We start from the raw sequence: 27950 nt of genomic DNA, 5'->3' as shown, positions 1-27950 counted from the left end.
CACAGCAGCAAAACCACTTTTACTTCATGTAACCTGAAGCATTTTTCTACCAGCACTTTTCAGTTTTGTCCAGTTTGGAAAGTCTTTTTGTCTCTCTGATAACACCAGTGTTCTGGTAAGCTTTCATAGCCCTAAACAGAGAGAAAAACTCATTATAAAATTTCCTTGCCTGCCTCTTAAATCCTCCAGTTGGGTGGAAAACCTCGGGATAACAGAGAAGGTTTGAAGGATTAAAGTCCTTAAAAAAGTTGTACTTTTTCTCCTCCTGCATTTTGTGCATGTGTATCCTTGGTCTTCTAAAGTAACTCGGAGTTATTTTCTAGAGTTTCTCACGAGCTTCTGGAAATTGGGGAGATTTAAAGTATTTATTATCCCAGATTTCCCTCTAGATGTGTAAATACATGTATTTATATTTGTTTTTATTGGCACTGCTTTTCCAGCAGGCACATGTATTTTTCCATGTATTTTTCAATTGCCATGGCAGTGTTCCTCCAAGAAATCTGTAAAAGTTGGCATTTTTCCTTCATCAACTAAATTCTATTAACAGCAACAGTTTAAGATTATTAAAAACATGTCTTTTTCCACATAATACTGCACTCTTTGAACTCGGCGCTCACTAAAACCCTTCGGGGCGGTCGACGTCTCATCAGCTTCGTGCAGTTTTATTTTTACACCTTAAAAACCTCCCAAACTAAATTTTTATCACAGAATCCCAGAATCAGCTGGGTTGGAAGGGACCTCTGAGATCATCAAGTCCAACCCTTGATCCAACCCCGCCGTGGTTCCCAGCCCATGGCACTGATGCCACATCCAGTCTGTCCTTAAACACCTCCAGGGATGGAGAATCCACCCCCTCCCTGGGCAGCCCATTCCAATGGCTGAGCACTCTCTCTGCAAAGAAATTCCTTCTAATCTCCAACCTAACCCTCCCCTGGCACAGCTGAAGACCCAGCCCTCTTGTCTTGCTGATGGTTGCCTGGGAAAAGAGACCAACCCCCCCCCTGGCTCCCCCCTCCTGTCAGGGAGTTGCAGAGAGTGAGGAGGTCTCCCCTGAGCCTCCTCTTCTCCAGGCTGAGCCCCCCCAGCTCCCTCAGCCTCTCCTCACAGCACTTGTGCTCCAGTCCCTTCCCCAGCCTCGTTGCTCTCCTCTGGACCTGCTCCAGCCCCTCCATGTCCTTCCTGAGCTGAGGGCCCAGAACTGGACACAGCACTCCAGGGGTGGCCTCACCAGCGCTGAGTCCAGGGGCAGAATCACTTCCCTGGCCCTGTTGGCCACCCTGTTCCTGAGCCAGGCCAGGATCCATTGGCCTCTTGTCCCCCTGGGCACACTCTGGCTCCTGTTCAGCTCCCTGTCCATCCCCACTCCCAGCTCCCTTCCTGCCTGGCTGCTCTCCAGCCCCTCTGGCCCAGCCTGGAGCTGCCGGGGGTTGTTGAGGCCAAAGGGCAGGACCCGGCCCTTGGCCTTTTAATGTAAATCTGCTTTCAAGCAATTCTTTATATTAAGACAAACCCAGCGTTGAACTCAGCGCTCACTAAAACCCTTCGGGACGCTCGACATCCCATCGACCTCATTCATCAACCTCGTGCAATTTTATCTTTACACCTTAAAAAAACCTCCCAGACTAAATTTTTTTTAATGCAGAATGGAGGCTTTTTAATCCCATTTTTGGGGTGTTTTTTTTGTTGTTGTCCTGCAGGTGACAAGTACGAGCTCCACGCGGCCACCGCCACCACCCCCAGCGTGGTCGTGCACGTGTGCGAGAGCGACCGGGAGAGCGACGGCGGCGACGAGGAACCCAAAAAGCCCAAACCCAAAATCATCCAGACCAGGAGACCCGATTACACCCCCGCCCATCTCAGCTGAGCTGCTGCTGCTGCTGGGTTTGGGTTTGGTTTTTTGGGGTTTTTTTTCCCAGTAGGAAACTTCCCAGGGAAAAAAAAAAAACCACCCCGTTGGGTTTGGCGGCGGCGCTCGAGAAATTCCCCGTCTGAGAGAAAAAATAAAGGAAGTTTCATCCCGATTTTTTTTGAGGCTGCAAGTTGATCCCTGGGTGTATTCCCAAAATCGCTGGGAGAAGATGATATTTGCAGACAAACCAAGACAAAAATAGGGTTTCTTTTTGGGGGGTGAAGGAGCTTTTCCTTGCCTGACTCTTAAATCCTCCGGTTGGATGGAAAAACCTCGGGATAACAGAGAAGGTTTTAAGGATTAAAGTCCTTAAAACTCAAAAAAAAAAGTACTTTTTCTCCTCCTGCATTTTGTGCATGTGTATTCTTGGTCTTCTAAAGTAACTTTTGAGTTATTTTCTAGAGTTTCTCACGAGCTGGAAATCGGGGAGGTTTAAGGTATTTATTATCCCAGATTTCCCTCTAGATGTGTAAATACATATATTTATATTTGTTTTTTATTGGCACTGCTTTTCCAGCAGGCACAAAATCCCTTCAGCCCCCCTGATTTAGGTGCTGTGGGGACCAGTGCTTTTAAAAATGTTCACCTTTGAAATGCCTCCAGTGGGGTTTTATCTGGCAAAGCAATGGGAAAAAAAAAAAGGTGCAACGGGAGACTTGCTGAAATGAATGGATTTTAAATTATTTAAGTTCTGATAATTTATATCTTCAATGACATTTGGTAGCTTTGACTTGGGGAGGGGGGGTGGGAAAGGACTTTTAAGGGTATAAATAAGGCTAATGGTGCATATTCAGAATTTTTTCAGTGATGGAGGGACTTGAATCTGCGTTTTTTTGTGAGAAAAGGTTGAATGGTGATTGTAAAATTACAGGGAGGAGAGATGGTGCCTTTGCCTTGTCCATTCCTACTACAAGCTGCACACTTGGATCTTTTTCTACTGGCTTTGTACATCCAGAACTCCCAAACTTTCTTAGCTTTGCCTCCAGACTGAGCTGGTGTGAAATGCTTTAATGCCAAGTAATGCACATTTAAATCATGGCAGTGTGTGGGAGAAGCTTTAGGGGTTTTTTATATGTTCCAGACAGTCCTGATAATTAATCCCAATTCCAAGGCAAAAAAAAAAAACCAAAAAGATGAGAGAGAAATGTATTTTATTACTTGTTTTTTTAAAACTGGAGATCCTCACCTTGAAACAGGTATTTTTTTGGGAAGAGATAGGAACTGATTTTTGTGGAAAATGTCACTTATGGGTCTTAGGAAGTCTGTTGGAAAGTTTTTAGGAATCCAAACGTGGTTCCCTCCTGCTCTGCTTTTGCCACAGTTGGTCTGAGAAGGAGTTTGAAGCAAATATTGACTTAAACACCCTTGTTTTCTTTCAATAATACCTGTTTTAAAACCGAAGATGTGGAATGGAGCCATCCCAAGCTGGGAAACAAGGACTGGTGAAACGGAAACCAGTGACTGGAGAACAGGGATATGTGGAATTTTCTGCTCTGGTTTGGATCACTGTTCCCTGGAAACTGGAAGAAACCCTGATCCTTGGTGTTAAAAAGAGCTGATTCCGTGTCCTGCTGGAGCTCTTGGATGGACACAGAGGAAAAATCAGGTTATTTTGGGGGTACAACATCCAGCTGGGGCCATGGCCTGCCTACCAGCCCCCAAAAGAAAGGAATCAAGCAGGTTTGCCACAACTGCCTTTAAACCTTTCCAAGATTTTTTTTCCCCACGTTTCTCCAGTTCCTGCTGGACTCAAGTGTCTCATCCAGTTGAAAAATGGAAGAATTCCCGTCCTTTTTCACCCACGGCAAATCCCAACACGACTTCTCCATCACAGGGAGCTGCTCTTCTGTTCCCTAAAAAAACCAACTGTGCTGCTTTTTCAACTAAAAACCACCAAAATCCCTGATTTTTAACCATTTCCTACGCCCAGAAAGTGGCCACTGGGAAAGCCTGGAAATCTTGGGATGGTGACAGCGTGTTCCTGGTTGTGTCTCCTTGGCTTTTCCTCTTCCTTTTTTCTTTTTAATGTTCAACTGAATGCTTGGTTGGTATTTTCTACAGTTGTATAGCACGGGGCATATTTAAATTAAAATATTTTGGTTGTCTTTCTTGTAAGTTGTCGTGGTGTTTCTGCACAAAAATCACACCAAAAATTGGGATTTTTAAGCTTCCAAACAACTTAATTTGCAAAGGGGGGGGGGAGGATCTATTGCCAGGTCACATCCTTAATAACCAAATAAATCTATTCCTGGAAAAGCTTTCCAGCCTTTTGCTTCCCATGATCTCGGTGGAAGGGTGAGAATCTGCTGATGAATAAAATGCAGAATATTCCGGTTTCAAAATTGCTCCTTCTGTGCCTGAAGCTGCTTCTGAATAAAGGGATCGACCTCATAGTGCTTTAAATAATCCCTGTGCAGCCATAATGTGTATTTTATAGATAGAAAATTAATAATTCCGGGGATTTGCCCCCCAAAATGGTGGATTCCCCATCCCTGGAAGTGTCCAAGTGACATTTGGAGCACCCTGGGCTGGTGGGAGGTGTCCCTGCCCATGGAAGGGGTGTCTCTGGATGGGCTTTGAGGTCCCTCCCAACCCAGACCAGTCTGGGATTCCATGATTTTTGAGCTCCTGCAGTCTGGAAATCCATGTTTAACTGGCTTTGCCTGTAGGTGCTGAGCCTGAAGTTGTGGTTTCTAACCCGAGTTTTATTTTCCAGAGCAGCAACAAGTGGAGTCTCTTTGCCTTTGGAAATCATGGAAGAGTGGGATTGTTCTCCCTGTGCATCCAGGGTGGGGAGGGGAAGGACTCCAGCAGCTTCTTCTCCAACCTTTGGAACAGTTCCAGCCAAACCATTGGAACACTTCCAACCTGGATTTTCCCCTGGGCACAATCCCTGCTCTGCCAACTCCAAATAACACCTTGGGGAAGACAAACCCGCCCTCTTTGCTTTTATCCTGCCTTGCCCAACGTGCTTTTTGCCAAAAAATACACCTTTTAAATGCTTTTTTAAATTTTTTTTTAATTTTTAATTCGTGAACTGGCTAAAAAAGAAACCAAACCAACCACTGTTAAAGACCTTCCCCGAGATACTCTTAAAATTTTGACACTGAGCTTTCAAATCGCATCAAATTTTCAATATTTCCAGTCAAAGCAAGGCCCCAGGGGTGACTCCAGTGCCAACAGGGGACAGCACGGAGGTGGCAGGGCCCGATTTATCTTCCCTTGATGGAATTTCCATGGATAAAGTGGCGACTGTCACACTTCAAACCCCTCATCGCCTCGAGCTGGGCGTGTTTTGGTGCCACTGAAGTGGGGCCAGGAATTCAGTTTGGTTGGAGCGAGTCCAGGGAAGGGAAGGGAGCTGGGAAAGGGTCTGGAAAACGTGAGGGAGCTGGGGGGGTTTGTCTGGAGAAGAGGAGGCTCAGGGGGGACCTCATTGCTCTCCCCAACTCCCTGACAGGAGGGTTGGAAGGAGGAGAGGAAACGGCCTTAAATTGCCCCAGGGCAGGTTCAGATGAGAAATTAGGAACACTTTTTCCCTGCAGGAGTGGTCAGGCCTTGGAATAAGTGTCCCAGGGAGGTGGTGGAGTCCCTGTGTCTGAGGTGTCCCAGAGGTGTCTGGATGTGGCCCTTGGGGACATGGATTGGGGGTGATCCTGGTGGTGCTGGGTGAGGGCACTGGATGATCCTGGAGGTCTCTCCCAACCCTGGTAATTCTGGGATTCAGAGAACTGACAGTCCAAGTCCTGTTCCAGAAAGACACAAACCAACAGAGAGAAAGAAGGGATCAGAAATATGAGGTTGCATCTAATTTATTTTTTTCTGTACGATCTCCTCAGAATCCCAGACTGGTTTGGGTTGGGAGGGACCTCAAAGCTCGTCCAGTCCCACTCCCTGCCATGGGCAGGGACACCTCCCACTATCCCAGGTTGCTCCAACCCGGCCTTGGACACTTCCAGGGATGGTGAGTCCTCAACCCCTCTGGGCAGATACTTCATGGAATCATCTTTTTGTCCATATTTTGGAAGCCCCAAAACTCCCCGAGCACCCCGGGTTGTGTCTGGATGTGGCCCCTGGGGACATGGATTGGGGGTGATCCTGGTGGTGCTTCTACGGCTGATCCTGAAGGTCTCCTCCAACCTCGATTCTGGAATCAGAGCCTCCGAACTTTTACTAAATGCTTTAATTCCAAGGATTCCCGGAGCTCCGTGGAGGTGCCCGTAGGTGGAGCTAAATATCCACCAACAGCAAACTGGAGCCTCACAACTCAAACCTCCAGCTCAGGCTCCCACCCAGGGGTGGAAAAGATCCCTCAGGTCCCTTCCAACCCAAACCATTCCGTGGTTTTCTGATCGTACCTTTGCAAACTCTGTTTTCTTCTTAATTCTTCTTATTTTAAAGGAGCCCCCTGGGCCACACCGAGGGAAAACTGGCTGGTTCCAGCTGGAAAAGGGGAAGTTCAGGTGCTCAGCTCCCTGTAGCCCCTGGATAAAGTGATGCTAATTCCCAGGGTGTATTAATTTATGGATAAAATCATCCCAAATGATGCCTTAATTTGATTTATTGTGAAGAGAACCAGCTACAGTGTTCACCCTGGAGAAGGGAAAGCTCCAGGGAGACCTTAGAGCCCCTTCCAGAGCCTAAAAGGGGTTGTAAAAAGGAAGGAGAGGGGCTTTTTCCAGGATTGGAGCTGAACTGGGCAGGATTGAGCCTCGTGGTGATTAAATTAATGATCCACTTACTGATGTTCTTTGAGTTGGGAAAATACACGACTCGACAAAAAGCAGGTTTTTCCTCCTCTTGTTTTCCACTTTTTTGGATTTTTGAGCACTCTGAGGGAATCTTTCAGACTGTAAATCCCAGCAAATCCCAGGAAAGCCTGGGATTCCGTTGGGTTTATTCACTTTGACAGTGCTAAACCACTAAAATGAGATTCCTAAATCACTCAACAAAAACCCCGAAGCAATTTGCTGAGTAACTTTTCCAGGTCCCTTCAGCTCTGGGAGCTGCCTCCTTTCCATTAGGGAATGGAAACTTTGATTCCAGCTTTAATTCCAGCTGCAAAGCAGCTCCTGAAGAAGGCAGGGCAGGATTCCTGGGGGTTCCAGCAGGTCCTGGCTGAGGAGCAGCTCCAGCGGCTCCTGCTGCTGCAGGAGGGTGGTTTGGCAGCTGGAATGGGTGGGATTAAAAAGCAGGTGGAATTTCCCTTGGCTCTGGAAATCCCTCTGGCAAACTGGGCCGGGTGGGAGAGGCAGCAGCGAGAACTTCCCATCCTTGGCAGCATCCAGGGGGTTCCAGAGCCTTCCAGGGTCGTGCTGGGCAGGGGAAAATCAGCAGGGGCTGGAGCAGCTTCCCCGGGGAGAAGGGCTGGGAGAGCTGGGATTGTTCAGCCTGGAGAGGAGAAGCTTTGGGGTGACCTGATTGTGGCCTTGCAGGACCTGAAGGGGCTCCAAGAAAGATGGAGAGAGACTATTTCCAAGGGCTGGTGGGACAGGACAAGGGGGAATGGCTTCAAAGTGACAGAGGGGAAATTTAGGTTGGAGAGATGGATCAGAGAGCAGGAAAGCAAAACACTTCCATACCTTTCATTTCAATTGAGCATCACTGGAGAGGGATGTTGGACAAGGGATGGAGGGATGGGACAAAGGGAATGGCTCCCACTGCCAGAGGGCAGGGATAGATGGGATATTAGGAAGGAATTCCTGGCTGGGAGGGTGGGGAGACCCTGGCAGAGGTTGCCCCTGTATCCCTGGAAGTGTCCAAGGCCGGGTTGGCCGGGGCTTAGAGCAACCTGGACTAGTGGAAGGTGTCCCTGCCCATGGCAGGGGGTGGCACTGGATGGGATTTAAGGTCCCTTCCAACCCAAACCATTCTGGGATTTTGTGACACCTGAGAAATTCCACCCCTGTGTAACATCCCGCTCAGATCCATCCTCCAACCTTCACTTGGAATTAGGAATAATTTGGGAACACTGGAAACTATTTTGATCATAGAATGATAGAATGAATCATGGAATCCTGGAATGGTTTGAGCTGGAAGGGCCCTGAAGGATCATCCCATCCCACCCCCTGCCATGGGCAGGGACACCTTCCACCAGCCCAGGTTGCTCCAAGCCCCGTCCAACCTGGCCTTGGACACTTCCAGGGATCCAGGGGCAGCCACAGCTTCTCTGGGCAACCTGGGCCAGGGCCTCCCCACCCTCCCAGCCAGGAATTCCTTCCCAATATCCCATCTATCCCTGCCCTATCCCAGCTGGGGTTTTGCAGCATCAGCCGAAGCAGCTGAAACTCGTCTCGGTGGTGAGTTGAGTCACGGGAGCGAAACGGCGCCTTCTGCTTCCCCCTCCCCCTGGGCAGGAGGGGACAGCTCTTGGGGTACAGGGAGTTATCCTTGGATAAAGGAGCATCTCCAGCGCTGGAGCAGCTCTGGGTGACTCAGCAGGACAGAGGATGGCGTTTGGTGCCAAGGAGAGGAGCGGTGCCAGCGCCGGCCGCCCGCGCCAGCCCCCTTCCCGCTCGCCACCCCCTGAGTCCAGCCCGCAGGAAGGACAATTCCCAGAACCCAGATCGATCCCTGGCTGCCCTGGGGTATAAAATATCGATTTCCAGGAGGATTTAATTCGTGAAGTGTTCCGGGAAAGAGCTCTGAGAGCTCCCTCGGACTTCCCGAGCCGGGAGCTCAGCCCTGGCTCGGGGCTGTTTCAGGACGCCCTGCTCGCGCTCAGGGATTTCTTCCTGGCCTTTCCAGAGCCTTCTCCCACCTCTGAGTGTCTCTGCTCAGCCTGTGGCTGGAGGCAGAGGCTTCCTGGAGCCTGATGTTTGCAGAGGACAAGCCCCAGTGTGGGCTTTGGAGGACAGTTAATCCCAGTGTTTGATTAATCCCAGTGTTTGATTAATCCCAGTGTTTGATTAATCCCAGTGTTTGATGAGTCCTTCCCTCCCCCAGCCCTCACCTGGGATCTGCCCAGGAGCCCCCAGACCTTGTTTCCCTGTCAACCACCTCGGACATGGGAACTGGGCTGTGGATGGAAGGAGCCCCAAAATGGCTCTGACAGTGGGTCAGGTCTGTGAGGGAGCCAAGGGCAGGGAGATCAAGTGCCAGATGCATTTTGGGAACCTCTGGGAACGGAAGGAAGTTACGGGAATCACAGAATCATTAAGGTTGGAAAAGGCCTTGAAGGTCATCAAGGTCAACTGTCAACCCAGCCCCACCATGGTCAGTGTGTCCATAACTGCCATATCCACGTTTTTTGGACAATTCCAGGATGATGACTCCACCACTTCCCTGGACAGCCCATTCCAAGGCTTTACTACCCTTTCTGTGAAGAATTTCCTTTAATATCCAATCTAAACCTCCCTGGAGCAACTTGAGGCCATTTCCTCTCGTCCTGTCACTTGTTACCTGGGAGAAGGGAGGGATGAGCTCATTCCTTGCCCTGGTCTGTGGGGAGGAAAGGTTGGATATTTCATGGAATCATGGAATGGTTTGGGTTGGAAGGGAACTTAAAGCTCATCCAGTGCCACCCCCTGCCATGGGCAGGGGCACCTTCCACCAGCCCAGGTTGCTCCAAGTCCCGTCCAACCTGGCCTTGGACACTTCCAGGGATCCAGGGGCAGCCACAGCTTCTCTGGGCAACCTGGGCCAGGGCCTCCCCACCCTCCCAGCCAGGAATTCCTTCCCAATATCCCATCTAACCTTGCCCTCTGGCAGTTTGAAGCCATTCTCCCTTGTCCTGTCACTCCAGCCCTTGGAAATAGTCTCTCTCCATCTTTCCTGGAGCCCCTTCAGGCCCTGCAAGGCCACAATCAGGTCCCCCCAAAGCTTCTCCTCTCCAGGCTGAACAATCCCAGCTCTCCCAGCCTTTCCTCCCAGCAGAGCTGCTCCAGCCCTGGGCTCCTCTTGGTTCCTGCTCTGGCCTCTCTCCAGCAGCTCCATGTCCTCCCTGTGCTGTTCCCCAGAGTTCCTGGGAATGTGCAACCCCCCAAACGGTGACAGACACACACTCTTGGAGCCCTCGTTCTCCAAACCAACCTTTCATTTACATTCTCTCACCCCCAGTTTCTGGCAGGTTATCAATCCACGTGGAACCCAGGGGATTTTTTTGCCTGTGAAGACACAACAGAGGCCTTTTGTGTGGGGTTTGCTCTGGGTGGAGCTGGGGAGGGAACCTCGTCCCTCTTCCTCCTTTTGGACTGGGGAAAAAAACCACCCCCGTTATTTGCCCTGCCTGTGCCCTGAGTGCAGTTTGCTTTGGTTCCACCTCGGTGCTGGGGGCTGCTGGGCCCTCCTGAGCCCTGGAATCAGTGTCCCAGGGAGGTGGTGGAGTCCCTGTGTCTGGGAGTGTCCCAGAGGTGTCTGGATGTGGCCCTTGGGGCCATGGATTGGGGGTGATCCTGGTGGTGCTTCTATGACTGGATGTTCCTGGAGGTCTCTCCCAGCCTTGATGACTCTGGGATTCTGTAAAATCCACATTTGCCAGGTGATTTAACACTGATCTCAGTTTAAAGAGGAAACAAACCCCCAAACCCAACCCCAAACCCAACCCCAGACCCCGTTCTGTGATTCTGATTCCCGAGGCCAAAGGAGACCCCGATCCCACCCGAGGGTTTGGATGTTGCAGCTTTAGTTAAAACAAGGCAAGGGTGGAATTCTTGGTGGTTTCAGTTTTGTCTCTTGATAATTTTAAGCAACTTTGCTGCCCTGGTTTATTCACTGGTGTGAGGAGCAGCACCCAAGTCATGGACATCTCTGCAAGGCCAGGTTGGATAAACCTGGAGCAACCTGGGCTGGTGGAAGGTGTCCCTGCCCATGGAAGGGGTGGCACTGGATGGGCTTTAAGGTCCCTTCCCACCCAAACCATTCCATGATTCTATTGATAAAATCATATTCATGACATTTTGGCTGAGCTTCAAAGGAAAAAAAATCCCATTTTTCTGCTCTGTGGGACCATCAGGGGTTAAACTTGACCTTGAGATGTAACAACAAGATGCAAACAGAGCAAACAAAACCAGTTTTCACGCTGCTGCTTTGCCCTGGAGAGCTTCACTTCAGGGTCCACTCCTCCCTTTGACTCTTTCCAAGAGGTTCCTTCATCCCCAGCAATTAAATCGCATCTGTCAACGTGTTTAATTAATTTGCCATCAGCAGCATTATTACATTTTGTGAAGGTTGATAAGCACTAAAGGTGGCAGAGCTCAGCTTGGCTGGGACAGGGCTGAGTGGAGGAGAATTCCAGACAGACACCAGCACTCCTGGGAGTGCTGGGAGTGCTGGGAGTGCTCAGGTGGTTCAAACCCTAAATGGGCAAGAATGCCACTTATTTCTTTTAAATTTAGGTTAAAGGGTGATGCCAAGCAGGGCTCTGTGACGTGAGCGTGGCTGGTTGGGTAAAAAACGTCCTCCTGGTGAGATCTCCTGGAAACTGTTTGGAGGGTGAATCCGTGGCATTAATGCACTTGGATTAATGGGTGGTGCTTGGAAACTGAACTTTCCAAACAAGAGGAATAATATTCTATATCTGGTGAGAGGGTTGAATTCACGTTCAACAAAGGAGGCTTAAAATTAAAGATTAAAATTAAAATTAAAACCCCCATGATTCCGTGAATCTGTGAAATCCCACGGGTTTTGTAGCAATCTGGGATTTCCATGGAAGAGCTGCTCTCCCACAGTTGTCTGGCTCTCCCAGAGTGTCTTTGTGTGCATCTGAAACCTCATTTTTAGCTTTCATTTCCCTGCAACCCGTTTGCTGAGGCCGTTTGTCGTTCAGCAGAACTCCGGGGATTTTTCAAAGTAGGGAAAAATAGGAAAACTGAAACACCTCAGTAATGAAGTCCCAACCCTTTCACAAACACTGTGTTGTGACTGAGTTGCAGAACTCCTGATCCAGGTGCTTTTCCAGCCCTGCCTGAGAACCAGCCTTTCCTTTCCCAGCCTTTCGTGGTGACTGGGGGAGAACGGGAAGGATGAGTTTAGCCAAGAGTCCCCGATGGAAAGCAAGAGGAATGTGAGGCAGCCCGACTGAAGGAGGGACAGTTCCACTCCTCATCCAGCCCATTGTTTGGAGTGGGAGGGAATTCAAAAGAACTGGGAGGACTCGTTTGCTGAGGAGGGAAAGAAAGGCCTGAAGAAATGCAAATATGTGGTGTGGGGAGAAAACACCCCCCTGGCACAGCCAGAACCACAGGATCAGGGAATATCCCGAGCTGGGAGGGACCCACAGGGATCAATCATCCCGTGCCAGCCCCTCCCCACCCCCCTCACAGCCAAGGATTCCTTCCCAACATCCCACCTCACCCTGCCCTCCTTCAGCCCGAGGCCATTCCCCCTCTATCCCTACTCTATCCCCCTCCTATCCCTACAAAATCCCTCTCCAGTGCACTCTCCACTCCATTTTCCAGGATGTCTCCCAGCTGGGACTGTCCCAGGTGGGGGGAGCAGGGCAGAGCTCAGGTTGGGCAGCAGTTCCCTCCTCAGGGGTGGTTGCCCAGGAAGGTTCTCCCTCCCTGGACGATGGAGTGGAAGGAAAAGGTTTCCTGGCTCTCAGGAAGCCACGGGATGGTGCAGGTGGGCCTGTCACCACCTCAGCTCTCAGCTGGCTTTGGGGACCCCAGAGAGCTCCTTCTCCTTCTCCTGGGCTTCCTGCAGAGCTGGCACAGCCTGGAAATCCTGGGAAATCCATCTCCCTTCCTTTCCTTCCTGCCTGCACCCAAAAAACAGGACAATAGGGGAGGGAGGGCTGGTGTTATGGATACTGGGAATCACCAAGGCTCTGGGGACACCTCAGAGCCCCTTCCAGGGCCTGAAGGGGCTCCAGGAGAGCTGGAGAGGGACTGGGGACAAGGGATGGAGGGACAGGACACAGGGAATTGTTTAAGGGAGGGGTTAGATCGGATATTGGGAAGGAATTCTTCCCTGGGAGGGTGGGGAGAGGCTGGGATAGAATTCCCAGAGAAGCTGTGGCTGCCCCTGGATCCCTGGAAGTGTCCAAGGCCAGGTTGGACGGGGCTTGGAGCAACCTGGGCTGGTGGGAGGTGTCCCAGGGGTGGCACTGGAGGGGCTTTAAGGTCCCTTCCAACCCAACCCATTCCATGATTCCCTGATCCAGGCATTTCTTTTCAGTGGACTGGTACAAACCCCTTGGGCTCCACTTGGGCTCCTTCTGCCCATCCCCAGCTTTGCCTCCTCCCCAGGGGAGCCCCCAGCTGCCGAATTCATCCCTTTCCCAAGGAATTCCTTGGCCTCCCACCTCCACCCCAAACCAACCCTTGGGGTGTGAGTCCCCCCCAATCATCTCCTGGAGGTTCCCTTCCAGCAGCAGCATCAGGTGGAGCTCCAGCCCCCGACCCTTCTGGGAGGCTCTTTATCTGCCACCCAGCAGGCACTGAAGGCAGATGAGAACCTCAAAATCAACTCACTGTCGTCGCTGTCACCTCTGATTGTGTCACCCCGCGCTCTCTGAGAGGATTTTTAGGTCTGTGAGAGGATTTTTAGGTCTGTGAGAGGAGTTTTGGGTCAGCAGGAGACAAGGAAGCCAACTCTCCCTCACGGGTTGGGCTGGGTGATGATCCTGGAGGTCTTTTCCCACCCCAGTGGCTCTGGGGCTCCGTGAGGTTCTGCTGAACATGCGATGCTGGTGGAGGTACGGAGGGGAAGGACTTCCTCAAACCCCCCAGCCCGGCCCTGGACCTGTGCTGAGCTTTGTTTCTCTCCTCTCCTCCTCTCCCTGGTGCTGTCAGAGGGCAGGATTTAAGCTCTGACTAACTGAACCTGCCCCACCTCAGCCCAAGGCAAGGCTGGTTAAGCCTGGTCTGCACTCCCAGGCTGATCCCACCAAGGCCAGCTCCGAACCCCCTGCAGGGACCTTGGGACACCAACTGCAGGTAGGTCTGAAACAAGGGCTGATTTTATTGGAAATGGAGGAGAATTGGTGATTTTTGGGGTGAAACTGGGGTTTCTGGTCCACCAGTGGAACATCTGCAGCACGTGTTTCTCCTCCAGCCTGGAGGACAAAGTGGGTGTCAGGGGTGTTGGACAGTGCTCAGCTGGGGCAGGGATGGGCAGAGCTGCTGCCCAGGGTGGATCCAAACCCAGCTCCAGGCCAGGAAAATCTGTGGCCCCAGTTTTCTCCTTTCCAAGGCATTTTCAGCCCACGATCCTAAAGGAGCAAAGATTTCTAACCCAGACTATTCTGCCTCAATTCCACCTCTGCTTTTGGGCTTCCTTTGGGAAAAACACCCCCAGAAAAATGCCTGGATTGCTTCAGAGTGTTCCTGCTTCCTGGGGGTCTAATTCCAGCAAGACTTGAGGAACCATCAGCACGTGTGGGGCTGTGCCAGGAGTGCCCGTGGTGGCCGTGGCTGCCCGGTTTGACACTGGTTTCTGCCCAGTTTGACACTGGTTTCTGCCCAGTTTGACACTGGTTTCGGCCCAGTTTTCCCTCACTCAGGATGTTGGGTGAGCTGGATTCAACCAGCAGTGACTGGCTGTAGGAGCTGGTCGAGGTTTCCTGGAGGAAACAGAGCACAGGTCGTGCCTTTTCTTCGGGATCAGGATGGTCGGGGTTGGATCTTGGGATCACCCAGGCCAAGCTTGTCCTAAAGCAGGTTCCCAGGACTGTCCTGGCAGGTTTTGGGTATCTCCACAACCCCTTTGGGCAGCCCATCCCAGTGCTCTGTCACCCTCAGCAGGGGTGCCAGAGGCTCCATCACCCCCTCGAGGTGTTTTGCCTCCTGGTTCTCATCCTGGGAGGCAGCTCAGGAACATTTTTCCCTGCTTGGGTCGGTCTGGCTTGTTCCCAGTTGGGTGGGATGGTGGGAGCACTGGATCCCACGTGCTCCAGGCATTTCAGACCCCAAGTATCCCAAATCCCCCTGGGTCACCCCACACCCCTTTGGCTTTTTCTCCTGTGTTAAAGCAGAGGGAGGTGACAGAAAGCACTGGCTCCAAGGGGAGGAAAACCCCTCCTGGGCTGACTTCTCTGTGTCTTCTGACCCTGAGCTGCAGGATTTCAGTTCCTTCTGCTTGGCTGGGACCAGAGAAGAAACAGAAACTCTGTGTGCCAACCAAGGGATGAATGTGGAGTCATGGAATGGGTTGGGAGGGACCTCAAAGCCCATCCAGTGCCACCCCCTGCCATGGGCAGGGACACCTTCCATTATCCCAGGTTGCTCCAAGCCCTGTCCAGCCTGACCTTCATGGCAGGGGATGGAGCTGGAGGATCTTTGAGGTCCCTTCCAACCCAAAGCATTCCCTGATTCTGTGATTCCATGGCCTGGCTCCTCTGCTGCTGCTCTGGGAGCACCCACAAAAGTTCTGGCCCTGCCTCGAGGCCATGCTTGAGGTCTGACCTTGCTCACACCAAACTTGGGATGAACTCACTCCCACTGACGTGGTTAAATCCCTGCAAACTGAGGGAGGGAGGGATGAGATGCTCGGGATGGTGCAAATCCAAGTTCTCCAGCGAAGGCTGCAGGGGCACAACTGCAAATCCAGGGCACCCCTGACCCTCTCACCCCACGGGGGATCCCTGCACCACGGGCACAGAAGCTCCCAGAGGTTCCTGCAGGGTGGAATCTGCTCCTGCTGCTCCCCTCTGGTCTCTGCTCCAGGGGGAAAACCAGGGCAGCAGGAAGATCCACGTGGCTGCTTCTGGAAAAAAAAAACAACCACCTTATCTGGGCTCACCCCACAAACCAGCAGCTTCTAAAGGAGAGGAAAAGAGATTAAAAAACCCACTCAGGGCTGGTGCTTCCGTGCTGGGCAGCCCAGGAAGCTGTGGCTGTGTGGGCAGAGCACGGGCACAGAGCTGGCACTGCCTCAGTTCCATCACACAAAGGTGGTTGTAATTTTTGCTTCTCAGGGTACAAAATTTCCCTTCCCCCTGCTCTGGCTCTGCTCCCAGCTGGGTGTGATTTTGGGGTCACTGCTTGTCAATGGAGGTTCCTCCTCTCCCGTCCTTACCCAGCAATTTTCATTCTTTCCTTCATTCTTTCTTTCTTTTCTTTCTTTCTTTTCTTTCTTTTTTCTTTTTTCCTTTCTTTCTTTCTTCCTTTCTTTCTTTCTCTCTCTTTCTCTCTTTTCTTCCTTCTTTCCTTCTTTTCTTCTTTCATTCTTTTCTTCCTTCTTTCTTCCTTTCTCTCATTCTTCCTTTCATTCTCTCTTTCTCTCTTTCCTTCCTTCTTCCCTCCCTCCCTCCCTCCCTTCTTTCTTCCTTCCTTTTTCTTTCTTTCTTCCTTTCCTTCTTTTTTCTTTCTTTTCTTTCTTTCTTTCTTTTCTTCCTTCCTTTCTTCCTTCCTTTCTTTCTCTCTTTCTTTCTTTCTCTCTTTCCTTCCTTCCTTCCTTTTTTCCTTCCTTCTTTTTTCTTTCTTCCTTTTTTCTTCCTTTCTTTCTTACTTTCTCTCTTTCTTTTTCTTTCTCTCCTTCCTTTCTTCCTCCCTTCCCTCTCTCCCTCCTTCCTTCCTTCCCTCTTTCCTTCTTCCTCTATTTCCTTCTTCCTTTCTTTCTTCCTTTCTCTCCTTCCCTGTCCTGTCATCCCTGAACTCCTCTGCATGAAGGGAATTGAATTTAACCTCGTTCTGTGGGTTGGAAGTGCCTCCACCCTCCACCTCTCCCAAACTCTGCACATTTTTAATTTAACTTCGTGGGGTTTTTTTTAATCTAAGTTGCATTTCACTGTAAATCCCCACAGTTGACTTCACTGCTTCCCTTCCCTGGGGAATTCCTGCTGCTGCTGCAGCCAAGGGCACCTTTATTTTGCAGTTGGATAACAGCAAATATTGCACACTTGGGGGGAAACCAGGTTGTCCAAAGCCTTGTTTTCGGAACCTGGGATGTCAGGAAGTGAATAAATGTCACCTTTTGGCCAGATTTGGTGACCTGGGGTTCTCCTGGAATCCCATCCTCTGTAAAATGACCTGGATAATCCCAATCCTGTGCTGGGGTTCTCCTGGAAACCCATCCTTTGTAGGATGACTTGGATAATCCCCATCCTATGTTGGGGTTCTCCTGGAATCCCATCCTCTCTAAAATCACTTGGATAATCCCCATCCTATGCTGGGGTTCTCCTGGAATCCCATCCTCTGTAAAATGACCTGGATAATCCCAATCCTGTGCTGGGGTTCTCCTGAGAGCCCATCCTTTATAAAATGACCTGGATAATCCCAACCCTGTGCTGGGGTTCTCCTGAGAACCCATCCTTTGTAAAATCACCTGGATAATCCCAATCCTGTACTGGGGTTCTCCTGAGAACCCATCCTTTGTAAAATCACCTGGATAATCCCAATCCTGTACTGGGGTTCTCCTGAGAGCCCATCCTTTGTAAAATCACCTGGATAATCCCAATCCTGTGCTGGGGTTCTCCTGAGAGCCCATCCTTTGTAAAATCACCTGGATAATCCCAATCCTGTGCTGGGGTTCTCCTGAGAGCCCATCCTTTGTAAAATCACCTGGATAATCCCAATCCTGTGCTGGGGTTCTCCTGAGAGCCCATCCTTTGTAGGATGACTTGGAAAACCCCCTCAGGAGCCCAAAAAACTCAGCCAGGGAGGGTTTGCTTTGATGATTCCCCCTAATTTTGAAGGATTAACATGGGAAAGTGCCAGAGACAAAGATCTGGACTTGCCAAACTTCATCTGTTTCCTTTCAAGGGCCACAGCAGCAGCTTTCCCAAGGAAGAGCAACAATTCACTGAAAAAGTAAAGTATGTTTTCTAACCCCCGTCCTTATTTCAGTGTTTCCTTCCTCAAAACAACAGCAGGGCCCAATTTGAAACCAAAAGGCTTCCAGGAATGTGGTTCCAAGAGATCTTCAGGCTCCTGTGCTGGGAAATGTCCTTTATCACCTTCCTGAGAAAAGCTGCCTTGGCTTTCTGAGGGATCCCATCACTCTCCAGGTTGTATTGGAATGGAAGGAAAGGAAATCTTTGGCTGCTGACAGATCCATGAGGGCAAAGAAAACTCGTGCCTGGAGTCATAGTTATATAAATATTATATAAAACAACAATGGCCCTGTCACAGGAGCTCTCGGGTCCCACCAAAGTCAAACAGAAGTCACCCAGATGCTTCCAGAAAACTGAATTTGCTGTAAGGAAGGGCAGTCAGTGAGGGGTTTGTGTTGGGTTTGAGGGCAGCCCCGGGAATGGCTCCTCCTTCCTCCTTGCACCCCAAAATCAGGGAATCACAGAACATCCTGAGCTGGGAGGGACCCCCAGGGATCTTCCAGTCCAAGCCCTGGCCCTGCCCAGGACACCCCAACACTCCCCCCTGTCCCTCAGAGCGTTGTCCAAACCCTCCTGGAGCTCTGGCAGCCTTGGGGCCGTGCCCAAATGTGCAATATCCTGGGAAGATGGACCTCCTGTTCCCAGGGGACTTCGCTGGCACTATTTGTTTCTAAAAAAATGCTATTTCTGATTCTAAAAACCACAATTTCTGTTTCCAGAAAGGCCTCCTGCACAGGTTCATCCCCTGTGCAGACCCAAAGCCACGCAGGGCACGGGGGGGTTGTGTGTGTGAGGGAGCAGGGACGGGAGGGGAGATGTGTCAGGGAGCAAGGACGGCAGCACTGGAGACATCCCAACATCCCAAAATGTCCCTGGGACTGAGGGGAGGTTCACTGGGGGCTGCAGCTCCTCCCGAGGGGCAGCTCCGACCTCTGGGACAGGACCCAGGGAAGGGCTGGAGCTGGGACAGGGCAGGCTCAGGGGGGATCTCAGGACAAGGTTCTTCCCCCAGAGGGTGGTGGGCACTGCCCAGGCTCCCCAGGGCAGTGGGCACGGCCCCAAGGCTGCCAGAGCTCCAGGAGGGTTTGGAAAATGTTCTCAGGGACAGGGGGAGTGTTGGGGTGTCCTGGGCAGGGTCAGGGCTTGGACTGGGTGATCCTTGGGGGTCCCTCCCAGCTCAGGATATTCTGTGATTCTGTGGTAACTCTCCTGCCTGGCAGAGCCCGTGGCACCCCCCTGTGCCACCCTGTGCCCCCCCAGCACCTCCCCCTGCAGCCGGACACGGGAGCTGACGCTGCTGCCCTGCCCCATCCCAGGGATTTCCAGGTGTTTCCCTGTTTGCCTCTTACCTTTCACACCGAGCCGGGAGCCGGGGCACAGTGACAGCCGGGGCACAGTGACAGTCAGGGCACAGTGACAGCCGGGGCACAGTGACAAGTCAGGGCACAGTGACAGTCAGGGCACAGTGACAGTCAGGGCACAGTGACAGTCAGGGCACAGTGACAGCCGGGCACAGTGACAGTCAGGGCACAGTGACAGTCAGGGTACAGTGACAGTCAGGGCACAGTGACAGTCAGGGCACAGTGACAGTCAGGGCACAGTGACAGCCGGGGCACAGTGACAGTCAGGGTACAGTGACAGTCAGGGCACAGTGACAGTCAGGGCACAGTGACAGTCAGGGCACAGTGACAGCCGGGCACAGTGACAGCCGGGCTGCTGGCCCTGCAGGAGCCACCATCCAGCCCCGGGGGGGTTTCCAGGCTGGCATCTCCCTGCTCCTCCTCGCCGGGAATCGCCGGAGCCCCGCGCCCGCCAGGTCTGTGCCGACCCCGGGAACGGGAGCAGGGGGTGGTGGAGAACTGGGAAGCTCCAGGAGCCCGGGAGCTGCCGGGCGGCAGAGCTGAACTGATGGGAAAGAGGGAGCAGGGGCTCTGCCTGCCAGGGTTTGTTTGCTGTTCCAGCAGTGCCAGGGTTTTCCTGCGCCTTCGGGCTGGATGCGAACCCGAGGCAGCTGCATCCACGGGGATAAACTCGGGTGGGTGTTTTTTTGGGAGAGTTTCTGGGCTTTCTTGGAGATGGTCCTGGGCAGAGTTAAGAGTTGGACCCGATGATCCTCGTGGATCCCTCCCAACTCAGCACATTCTGGGATTCTGGGATTCTTCTTCAAAATAATGTGATCCCTACCCAGCGTGTCAGAGAACTGCTTTAATGTTTTGTGATCAGACAAAGTTGATGTTTTGGAGGAGAATTAAGTGCCCCCCCCGCTTAAATGCTTCTTTTTAAGGCCACACAAGGATCTGAAGTGTTGTCCAGGCCATGGATGACCCTGGGACAGGCAGGGAGAGATTACGGATTTTCCATAGACAGGTGGGGCTGCAGGAGGTGCTTCCACTTGGTGTAGAACTCCAGCTCCGTGTCCATATGGCACTGCTTCCTCCTGGGATGTGCTGCTGGCCCATCCCAGACAGGAGCAGCGTCCTGGATGCTGCACTGTTGCAAAATTTCCCCGAGGAAATGGGTCTGTCTTGTGCAATCCTCCAGAACGTTGTCTGACCTCCTCATCCCTGCGGGAACGGGCAGGGAAACGAGCCAGGGAGGTCAGTGGATCCTTTATGGTGGTGGAGAAGCTTGTTGCCGGCAGAAAATTTCGGGAATAGGGGATGTGCTGGGCTGGCTTTTGCTCCAAGCGTGGCTCAGGCTTTTTGTGGGTCATGAGAGCATGAGAAGTTTCTAGGGAGCTGTGTTTTCCAAAGGTGAGTGTTCCTCTTGTCCCCCTCACTTTCTGGTGCTGGGTTCCTGATGTTTTTGGCAGCAATTGGAGGGAGAGAGAAAGTGTTGGAGATGTTTGCTCAGCAGCAATTAGAATAAGTGTCCTTTGATTTGGGAGAGCTGAGGGAATTGTGTCCAGAGGACAAGGATCTGTCATTTAACGCCCACCCCTGTTACAGGAGAAATAGCACAGTTCCAGTTCCACCTCCAAAGGGAAGAGAAATACAGCCAAATAATCAGGATCATGGAATTAGAGCTGGAAGGGTTGGCTTGGAAGGACTTTAAAGCCCATCCAGCTCCACCCCCTGCCATGGGCAGGGACACCTTCCACTAGCCCAGGTTGCTCCAAGCCCTGTCCCGTTCCAGCTCCAGTGGGAGCAGCCTCCAGGCTCAGGGAGCAGCTTTTTGGGCAGCCAGGCCCATCCTGCTCTGCCTGGGTTGGGAACCAGCCAGGATTGAGGCATTTCTGACATGTGAACTGCACACAGAGGTTACATTTGGTGCCAAAACTCTGCAGCTGCATTTGGACTCAAAATGGCAATTTACGGCTCTCTTGGGATTATTCCCCACGGCCTCAGCACCTGGACAGGCAACAGGGGCTTTCCAGAGGTCCAGGCTGGCCTCTCTCCTGCCCCAGCCGGGCTCAGATCCCACAGCACACAGGAAGTGTCTCCTGGACTTGCCTTTGGCAGCTCCGACACTCCGGAGCTGTGAGGATCTGGATGTTGAAGAGATTCGGAGCAGGCCATGGAATTAGAGAATCCCAGACTGGTTTGGGAGAAGGGACCTTAAAGATCACCCCATTCCAACCCCCTGCCATGGGCAGGGACACCTTCCACTGTCCCAGGTTGCTCCAAGCCCCGTCCAACCTGGCCATGAAGGGATATTGTGGATTCGCCTTCACCTACTGAAAAAGGGCCTTGAGCTGAAGGAGGGCAGGGTTAGATGGGATATTGGGGAAAAATCCTTCCCTGGGAGGGTGGGGAGGGGATGGGATAGAATTCCCAGAGAAGCTGTGGCTGCCCCTGGATCCCTGGAAGTGTCCAAGGCCAGGTTGGATGGAACTTGGAGCAACCTGGGCTGGTGGAAGGTGTCCCTGCCCATGGCAGGGGGTGGGATGGGATGATCCTTCAAATCCCTTCCAACCCAAACCTCCTGCGATTCCATGATTTATGGTGTAGATCTGGCACCTGCCTTGACTGTAACAGGTGGATAAACAGCAATTCATGTGGCCCAGGCTGCTGCCAACTGCAGGGAATTCCCACTGAATCCCTCGGGAAGAGCTGCTGGACTGTTCAGTTTTGCCCCAGGTCATTCTGGACAGGGGCAGTCACTGCTCAGGGATCGTCCCTCCCAAGAGAGGGAGGAGGGGTGAGCCCCCCAAAACCTCCTGTGGGATGGGGTGGGATGAGGTGGGATGGGGTGGGATGAGGTGGGATGGGGTGGGATGGGGTGGGATCAGGTGGGATCAGGTGGGATGAGGTGGGATGAGGTGGGATGGAGTGGGATGGGGTGGGATGAGGTGGGATGGGGTGGGATCGGGTGGGATGGGGTGGGATGGGGTGGGATAGGGTGGGATGTAGTGGGATAAGGTGGGATGGGGTCGGATAGGGTGGGATGAGGTGGGATGGGGTGGGATGGGGTGGGATGAGGTGGGATGGAGTGGGATGAGGTGGATGGGGTAGGATGGGGTGGGATACGTTGGGATGGGGTGGGATGGGGTGGGATGGGGTGGGATGGGGTGGGATGGGGTGGGATGAAGTGGGATGAGGTGGGATGGGGTGGGATGGGGTGGGATGGGGTGGGATGGGAGCCACCACCCCAGGTGAGGTCCTGGCTCAGCAGGATGCAACCTGGCTAAACCAGGATGCTGATTTGAGCTGGGCACAGTCCCTCAGCAGCTGTCTGGGGAGAGGAGTGAGGAGCACAAAGCCCCTCTGGTTCTGGCCCCAAACCTGAGCTTTTGGGACAGTGAGATGGGAACCCATCATGGAGCAGCTCCCTGACACCTCTGGCTCTTCCCAGCCCTGGGCAGTCCCACTCCAAACCAGTCCCAGTGTGGATTCCACACTGGAGCTGCACAGCTGAAGGCTTTGGGCTCCTTGAGATTTTGGGAGGAGGTTTCCTGGGCGTCCCTCTCCTGTTTTTGCCACCTGATGTGGACATGGAGGTGGAGACCCCTCAGCTCCCACCAGCTTCCAGGAGAACCCTGGATTAGGGAATACCTCACAACCCAGAAACCTCCCAGATTGTACAGTGAGCTGGGTGAGGACATCCAGCCTCAAAATGCCAATTCATCAGCACCTCAAGTGCCTCTGATAATTACTGATAATTGATATCAAATAATTGTATAATTATTTGATAATTATCCCCTGATGTTGACAATTGCTATGAGAAAACATTGCCTGTCTTTATGATGAGAAAATATTGAGAATCCAGGGAAATTCTCCCTCATTTTGAAGTTCTTGCAGTGATTTGTCAGCAGGTCTATATTTTGCAGCATCTCGGGAGGAGAAACCTCAGAGAAAGGTTGAAACTCCTCCTTCCCTTCATTTCCCTTCCAAGGGATCTGCAAACAGCTGGGAAATGGGGATGGATTTTAACTCTTCAGTCACCCAGGGGCCAAGGGGAGCAGGTTGATGTCACCTGGGCTGGTGCCACTCGTGTCCCCCAGGGCTCTGTGGGGAGGAGAATGGGGTTTTATCCATGGAATTCCTCTGCTCTGGAGCCAGGCTGGGAGAACTGGGGGTGCTCACCTGGAGAAGAGAAGGATCCAGGGAGATCTGAGAGCCCTTCCAGGGCCTAAAGGGGCTCCAGGAGAGCTGGAGAGGGACTGGGGACAAGGGATGGAGGGACAGGACTCAGGGAATGGGTTCCCAGTGCTAGAGGGCAGGGAGAGATGGGATACTAGGAAGGAATTCTTCCCTGTGAGGGTGGTGAGGGGCTGGGATAGAATTCCCAGAGAAGCTGTGGCTGCCCCTGGATCCCTGGAAGTGTCCCAGGCCAGGTTGGACGGGGCTTGGAGCAACCTGGGCTGGTGGAAGGTGTCCCTGCCCATGGCAGGGGGTGGAATGGGCTGATCTTTGAGGTCTCTTCCAACCCAAACCATTCCATGATTCCATGATTTTCTGTTCCCTGGCTGCTGAGGATCTGGGAATGCAGTGCTGACAGGATTCCTCTGACTAACTGAGTTACATAGAATGTATTATATGTAATACATAATGTATAGAACGTATGTAATATAATAACACCCTCTGTGGTGTATATAATACACTCTGTATAATGTATTACATGTAATACATAATGTATAGAACGTATGTAATGTAATAACACCCTCTGTGATGTATATAATACACTCTGTATAATGTATTATATGTAATACATAATGTATAGAACGTATGTAATGTAATAACACCCTCTGGGATGTATATAATACACTCTGTATAATGTATTATATATAATACATAATGTATATAACATATGTAATATAATAACACCCTCTGGGATGTATATAATACACTCTGTATAATGTATTATATGTAATACATAATATATATAACGTATGTAATGTAATAACACCCTCTGGAACGTAAAGCCAAGCCCAGCTTGGGGGAAATGTTGGTTTCTCAGCTCGGGCTCTGCTCTTTTGGGATCTCCCCGTGCACTCTGTTCCTGGTTTGCTCATCCCTCCCCCTGGGTGGGTTTCTCCCTGCCATGTCCCTGATTTTCACCCTTTTCCAGACAAACCCCCGGTGACGAAGAAGAGGGAAGGGCAGCAGGAGGACGAGATGCTGGCGCCGTCCAACACCACGGCCCTGGAGCTGCTCCTCTCCAAGCTGCTCCAGGGCTACCTGGAGCGGGGCAACAGCTCTGCCCCCGCCCCGGTGAGGGCTGTTGGCAGCAGCCTGGAGATCCTCTACGTGCTGCTCATGCTGGGGCTCTTCGGCTTCTTCACCGTGGGGGTGCTGGTGACCAACCTGCGCTCGCGCGGCCCCGCCGGCGCCCCCGACCCCTTCGACACCTACATCGCCTCGGACCTGTGGAGCAGGAAGGACAGGGAGCTCCTCCAGGCCAAGGTGCTGGAGAGCTACAAGCTGTGCTGCGTCCTGGAGAACCGGCTGGCCCCGGAGCGGCCGGCGGCGCAGATCCCCGAGGAGAAGCGCTCCTGAGGATCGGAAGGGACGACGGGAGCGGGGGCTCGGGAGGTTGTCCTGGTTAGAACAGCTGGGACCAGTCCATCACTGGATGGGTGTAACCCAAAACTGTATTCCAGAGCCTTCCATGCCATTGCCCAGAAACTGTTGTCAATGGACCATTTACCCCCTCTGCCCAGAGCACCCCTGACCCCTCAGGCTGTAAACTGGGTGTTAAGAGGCCTGTGAGACAGGAGGGTGCTCCTGTCCTCATATTCTGTTTAATATCTTTATTGATGATTCTGTTTAATATCTTTACTGATGATTTAGATGAGGGGATTGAGTCCATCATCAGCAAATTTGCAGATGACACCAAGCTGGGGGGGAGTGATGATCAGCTGGAAGGCAGGAGGGCTCTGCAGAGGGACCTGGACAGGCTGGATCCATGGGCTGATTCCAAGGGGATGAGGTTCAACCAGGCCAAGGGCCGGGTCCTGCCCTTTGGCCACAACAACCCCCGGCAGCTCCAGGCTGGGACAGAGTAGCTGGAGAGCAGCCAGGCAGGAAGGGAGCTGGGAGTGGGGATGGACAGGGAGCTGAACAGGAGCCAGAGTGCGCCCAGGGGGACAAGAGGGCCAATGGATCCTGGCCTGGCTCAGGAACAGGGTGGCCAACAGGGCCAAGGAAGTGATTCTGCCCCTGGACTCAGCGCTGGGGAGGCCACCCCTGGAGTGCTGTGTCCAGTTCTGGGCCCTCAGCTCAGGAAGGACATGGAGGGGCTGGAGCAGGGCCAGAGGAGAGCAACGAGGCTGGGGAAGGGACTGGAGCACAAGTGCTGTGAGGAGAGGCGGAGGGAGCTGGGGGGGCTCAGCCTGGAGAAGAGGAGGCTCAGGGGAGACCTCCTCACTCTCTGCAACTCCCTGACAGGAGGGGGGAGCCAGGGGGGGGTTGGTCTCTTTTCCCAGGAACCATCAGCAAGACAAGAGGGCTGGGTCTGCAGCTGTGCCAGGGGAGGGTTAGGTTGGATATTAGAAAGAATTTCTTTGCAGAGAGGGTGCTCAGCCATTGGAATGGGCTGCCCAGGGAAGGGGTGGATTCTCCATCCCTGGAGGTGTTTAAGGACAGACTGGATGTGGCATCAGTGCCATGGGCTGGGAACCACGGCGGGGTTGGATCAAGGGTTGGACTTGATGATCTCAGAGGTCCCTTCCAACCCAGCTGATTCTGGGATTCTGTGAATAATCAGGAATGCTGGTGAAGCTGATAGGTCTGTGGTGCCTGGGGAGGCAGAAGCTCCTTGGAATCGCTGTGAGGTCAAGGAGGGGATATCACAGACTCAGCAGCTTCACCTACTGGAAAACAGCCCTGAGCTGAAGGAGGGCAGGGTTAGGTGGGATATTAGGAAGAAATTCCATCCCTGGAAGCGTCCAAGGCCGAGCTGGAGCCACCTGGGACAGTGGAAGGTGTCCCTGCCCGTGGCAGGGGGTGGAAGATGATCCTTCAAATCCCTCCCAACCCAAACCCGTTCCGTGGTTTTATGATTCCATAAAAAGGCAAAAGCTGGTGTTGCCAGTGGGAAATTAGAACTTAATTAGAACCAAATTGGACCCAAGCATGGCTTAGGGTTTTAAGTAGTTTAGGGGTTTTTTTAGTTTCCAAGCATGTCTTAGACAACCATTTCCAAGTGAGACCAATTTCTTCCAAGGAAAAGCAGCTGAAATATTCCATTTGTACTTTTTATGCAGAATAATTCCATGACCTGCACAATGCTGTGGATTGCCTTTTTCTTTCGGAATCATCCACTTCTCTGGGATAAAATTTCAGGAAAAAAATGCATTTTTTGTTTCTGGCAACTATTTCCATGGAGGGAATTTTAAAATAACTGTTGTAGATGTGGCCCCTGGGGACACGGGTTAGGGATGGGCTTGGCACTGCTGGGCTCAGGGTTGGACTTGGAGATCTTAGAGGGCTTTTCCAACCTAAATGATCCTAATTCACTGCAGGTTCCCCAGCCTAGGCTTGCAGGTTATTTTTGGTTCTCCTCATGGATGAGAGTTGATCCTGGGGGCAATATCCATGCCCAGAGGTTGAGCAGCCCAAGGGTGTGACATTTCCAGGGTTTCAATCCCAATTAATTATTGCACCGTGGGGGGGAAGGGAACTTCCACCCTGGGAAGAGCAATTCCACCAAGTTCCTGGGGTTTAATCAGTGACATGAGTGATGTCTGTGCTTCACTCAGAGCTCCCAGGAGCAGCCCCCTGTCACCTCTGGCAGCATCCAACCCAAAATCCAGGCCAGGAAGGTTTTCCTGCCCTTGGCTTTCTTCTCCCTCCTTCCTGGGCTGTGTCTGCTGAGCTGAGGGGGGCACAGGCAGCCAAACTCAGCTTCCACCTCTCTCCATAAACAGGAGGAACATCCCCCCTGGACACTGCAATACTCAGAATAACAACTTTACCAGCTTGAAGCCTGTTTGTTTGTGTTTTTTTTTGTTTGTGATGAAAGAAACCACAGCCTGTAATTTAAATTAATTATTTAATTAATTTTTACATTTAAATTTAATAATTTTAAAATTATTAAAAATATTAATTTTTATTATTCCTGCTCTGCAGACACACATCCCATTTTGAGCTCCTGGAGAGGAAGGAGGAGTGGGAAAGGCCTGACTGTTGTGCAGATCAGCTGCTCCAAAGGCAGCAGTTTGGATGGGCAGCAGTGCCAGTGCCAGCACATCCCTTTTCCGGGCACTTCTGTAGCCCTGCACTTCCATTTAAGAAACATTCCAGCCCAGTTTGTCCTCCCAGAACTCTTCAAACCCTTCAGAATGCAGGCTTGGTTTCTTTTAAAGCTATTTATCCAGCTCCTACCATTAAGCTGAGGGTAAGATCCATGTTTTCAGCTTGGAAAATCTCCATCAGCTTCATTACCCAGGGCACTTTTCCCCCTGGAGGAACGTAAAGCCAAGCCCAGCTTTGGGGAAATGTTGGTTCCTCAGCTCTTTTGGGATCTCCCTGTGCACTCTGTTCATGGCTCACTCATCTCTCCCCCCTGGGTGGGTTTCTCCCTGCAAAAACTTTGTTTAAGCTCGCCTCAAAAGTGGCTTTTCATTAATTAAAACCTGTAATTACATCAAACACTTTGAACAAGAAGTTCCTCCGAGGGCTCCCTCCCGCAGCTCTCCCTCCACCCCGGGGTGTTTTCAGGGGTTTTGGGTCTAAGCCCTGGCTTCTCACTTGATTTCAGGACCTCCAGGGTGGTTATTTGTGACAATATCATGTCAGCCTTTCTTGATTCCCATATTTTTATTTTACCAACCCTGCCTTTTGATTTATTTAAACGAGAGAGGAACCACCAGGACTCCACGTGGCTTTTCCTGGGTCACCCTTCGGGGGCGGATCTGGACTCCCACCGTGGGTTTTCACATTA

The 27950-nt window shown here is 51.9% G+C and overlaps 1 protein-coding gene and 1 long non-coding RNA gene across 2 annotated transcripts; both read left to right on the top strand.

Annotated features, from left to right (window-relative positions):
- Positions 1 to 1669: 1669 nt before the first annotated feature.
- LOC120322479 lies at positions 1670 to 4024 on the top strand. Its single transcript, XR_005563848.1, has 2 exons — positions 1670 to 3453; positions 3516 to 4024. It is a non-coding gene; the product is annotated as an uncharacterized LOC120322479 (long non-coding RNA).
- Positions 4025 to 19348: 15324 nt separating this feature from the next.
- On the top strand, positions 19349 to 24621 carry LOC113985749 (potassium voltage-gated channel subfamily E member 1). Its single transcript, XM_039382202.1, has 2 exons — positions 19349 to 19440; positions 24135 to 24621. Exon 2 carries the CDS (start codon positions 24182 to 24184, stop codon positions 24560 to 24562), a length of 381 nt encoding a protein of 126 aa, XP_039238136.1. The 5' UTR covers positions 19349 to 19440; positions 24135 to 24181; the 3' UTR covers positions 24563 to 24621.
- Positions 24622 to 27950: the final 3329 nt, after the last annotated feature.

The sequence above is a fragment of the Pipra filicauda genome, unplaced genomic scaffold (genome assembly GCF_003945595.2).
Source record: "Pipra filicauda isolate LSUMZ 115617 unplaced genomic scaffold, ASM394559v2 scaffold1100_size29236_pilon, whole genome shotgun sequence".
Classification (NCBI taxonomy): domain Eukaryota; kingdom Metazoa; phylum Chordata; class Aves; order Passeriformes; family Pipridae; genus Pipra; species Pipra filicauda.
This window is presented reverse-complemented; position numbering and strand designations above follow the sequence as displayed.

Coding starts and splice junctions, on each gene's coding strand:
- LOC113985749 (XM_039382202.1), top strand. CDS start 24,182: ATGCTGGCGCCGTCCAACACCACGGCCCTGGAGCTGCTCCTCTCCAAG.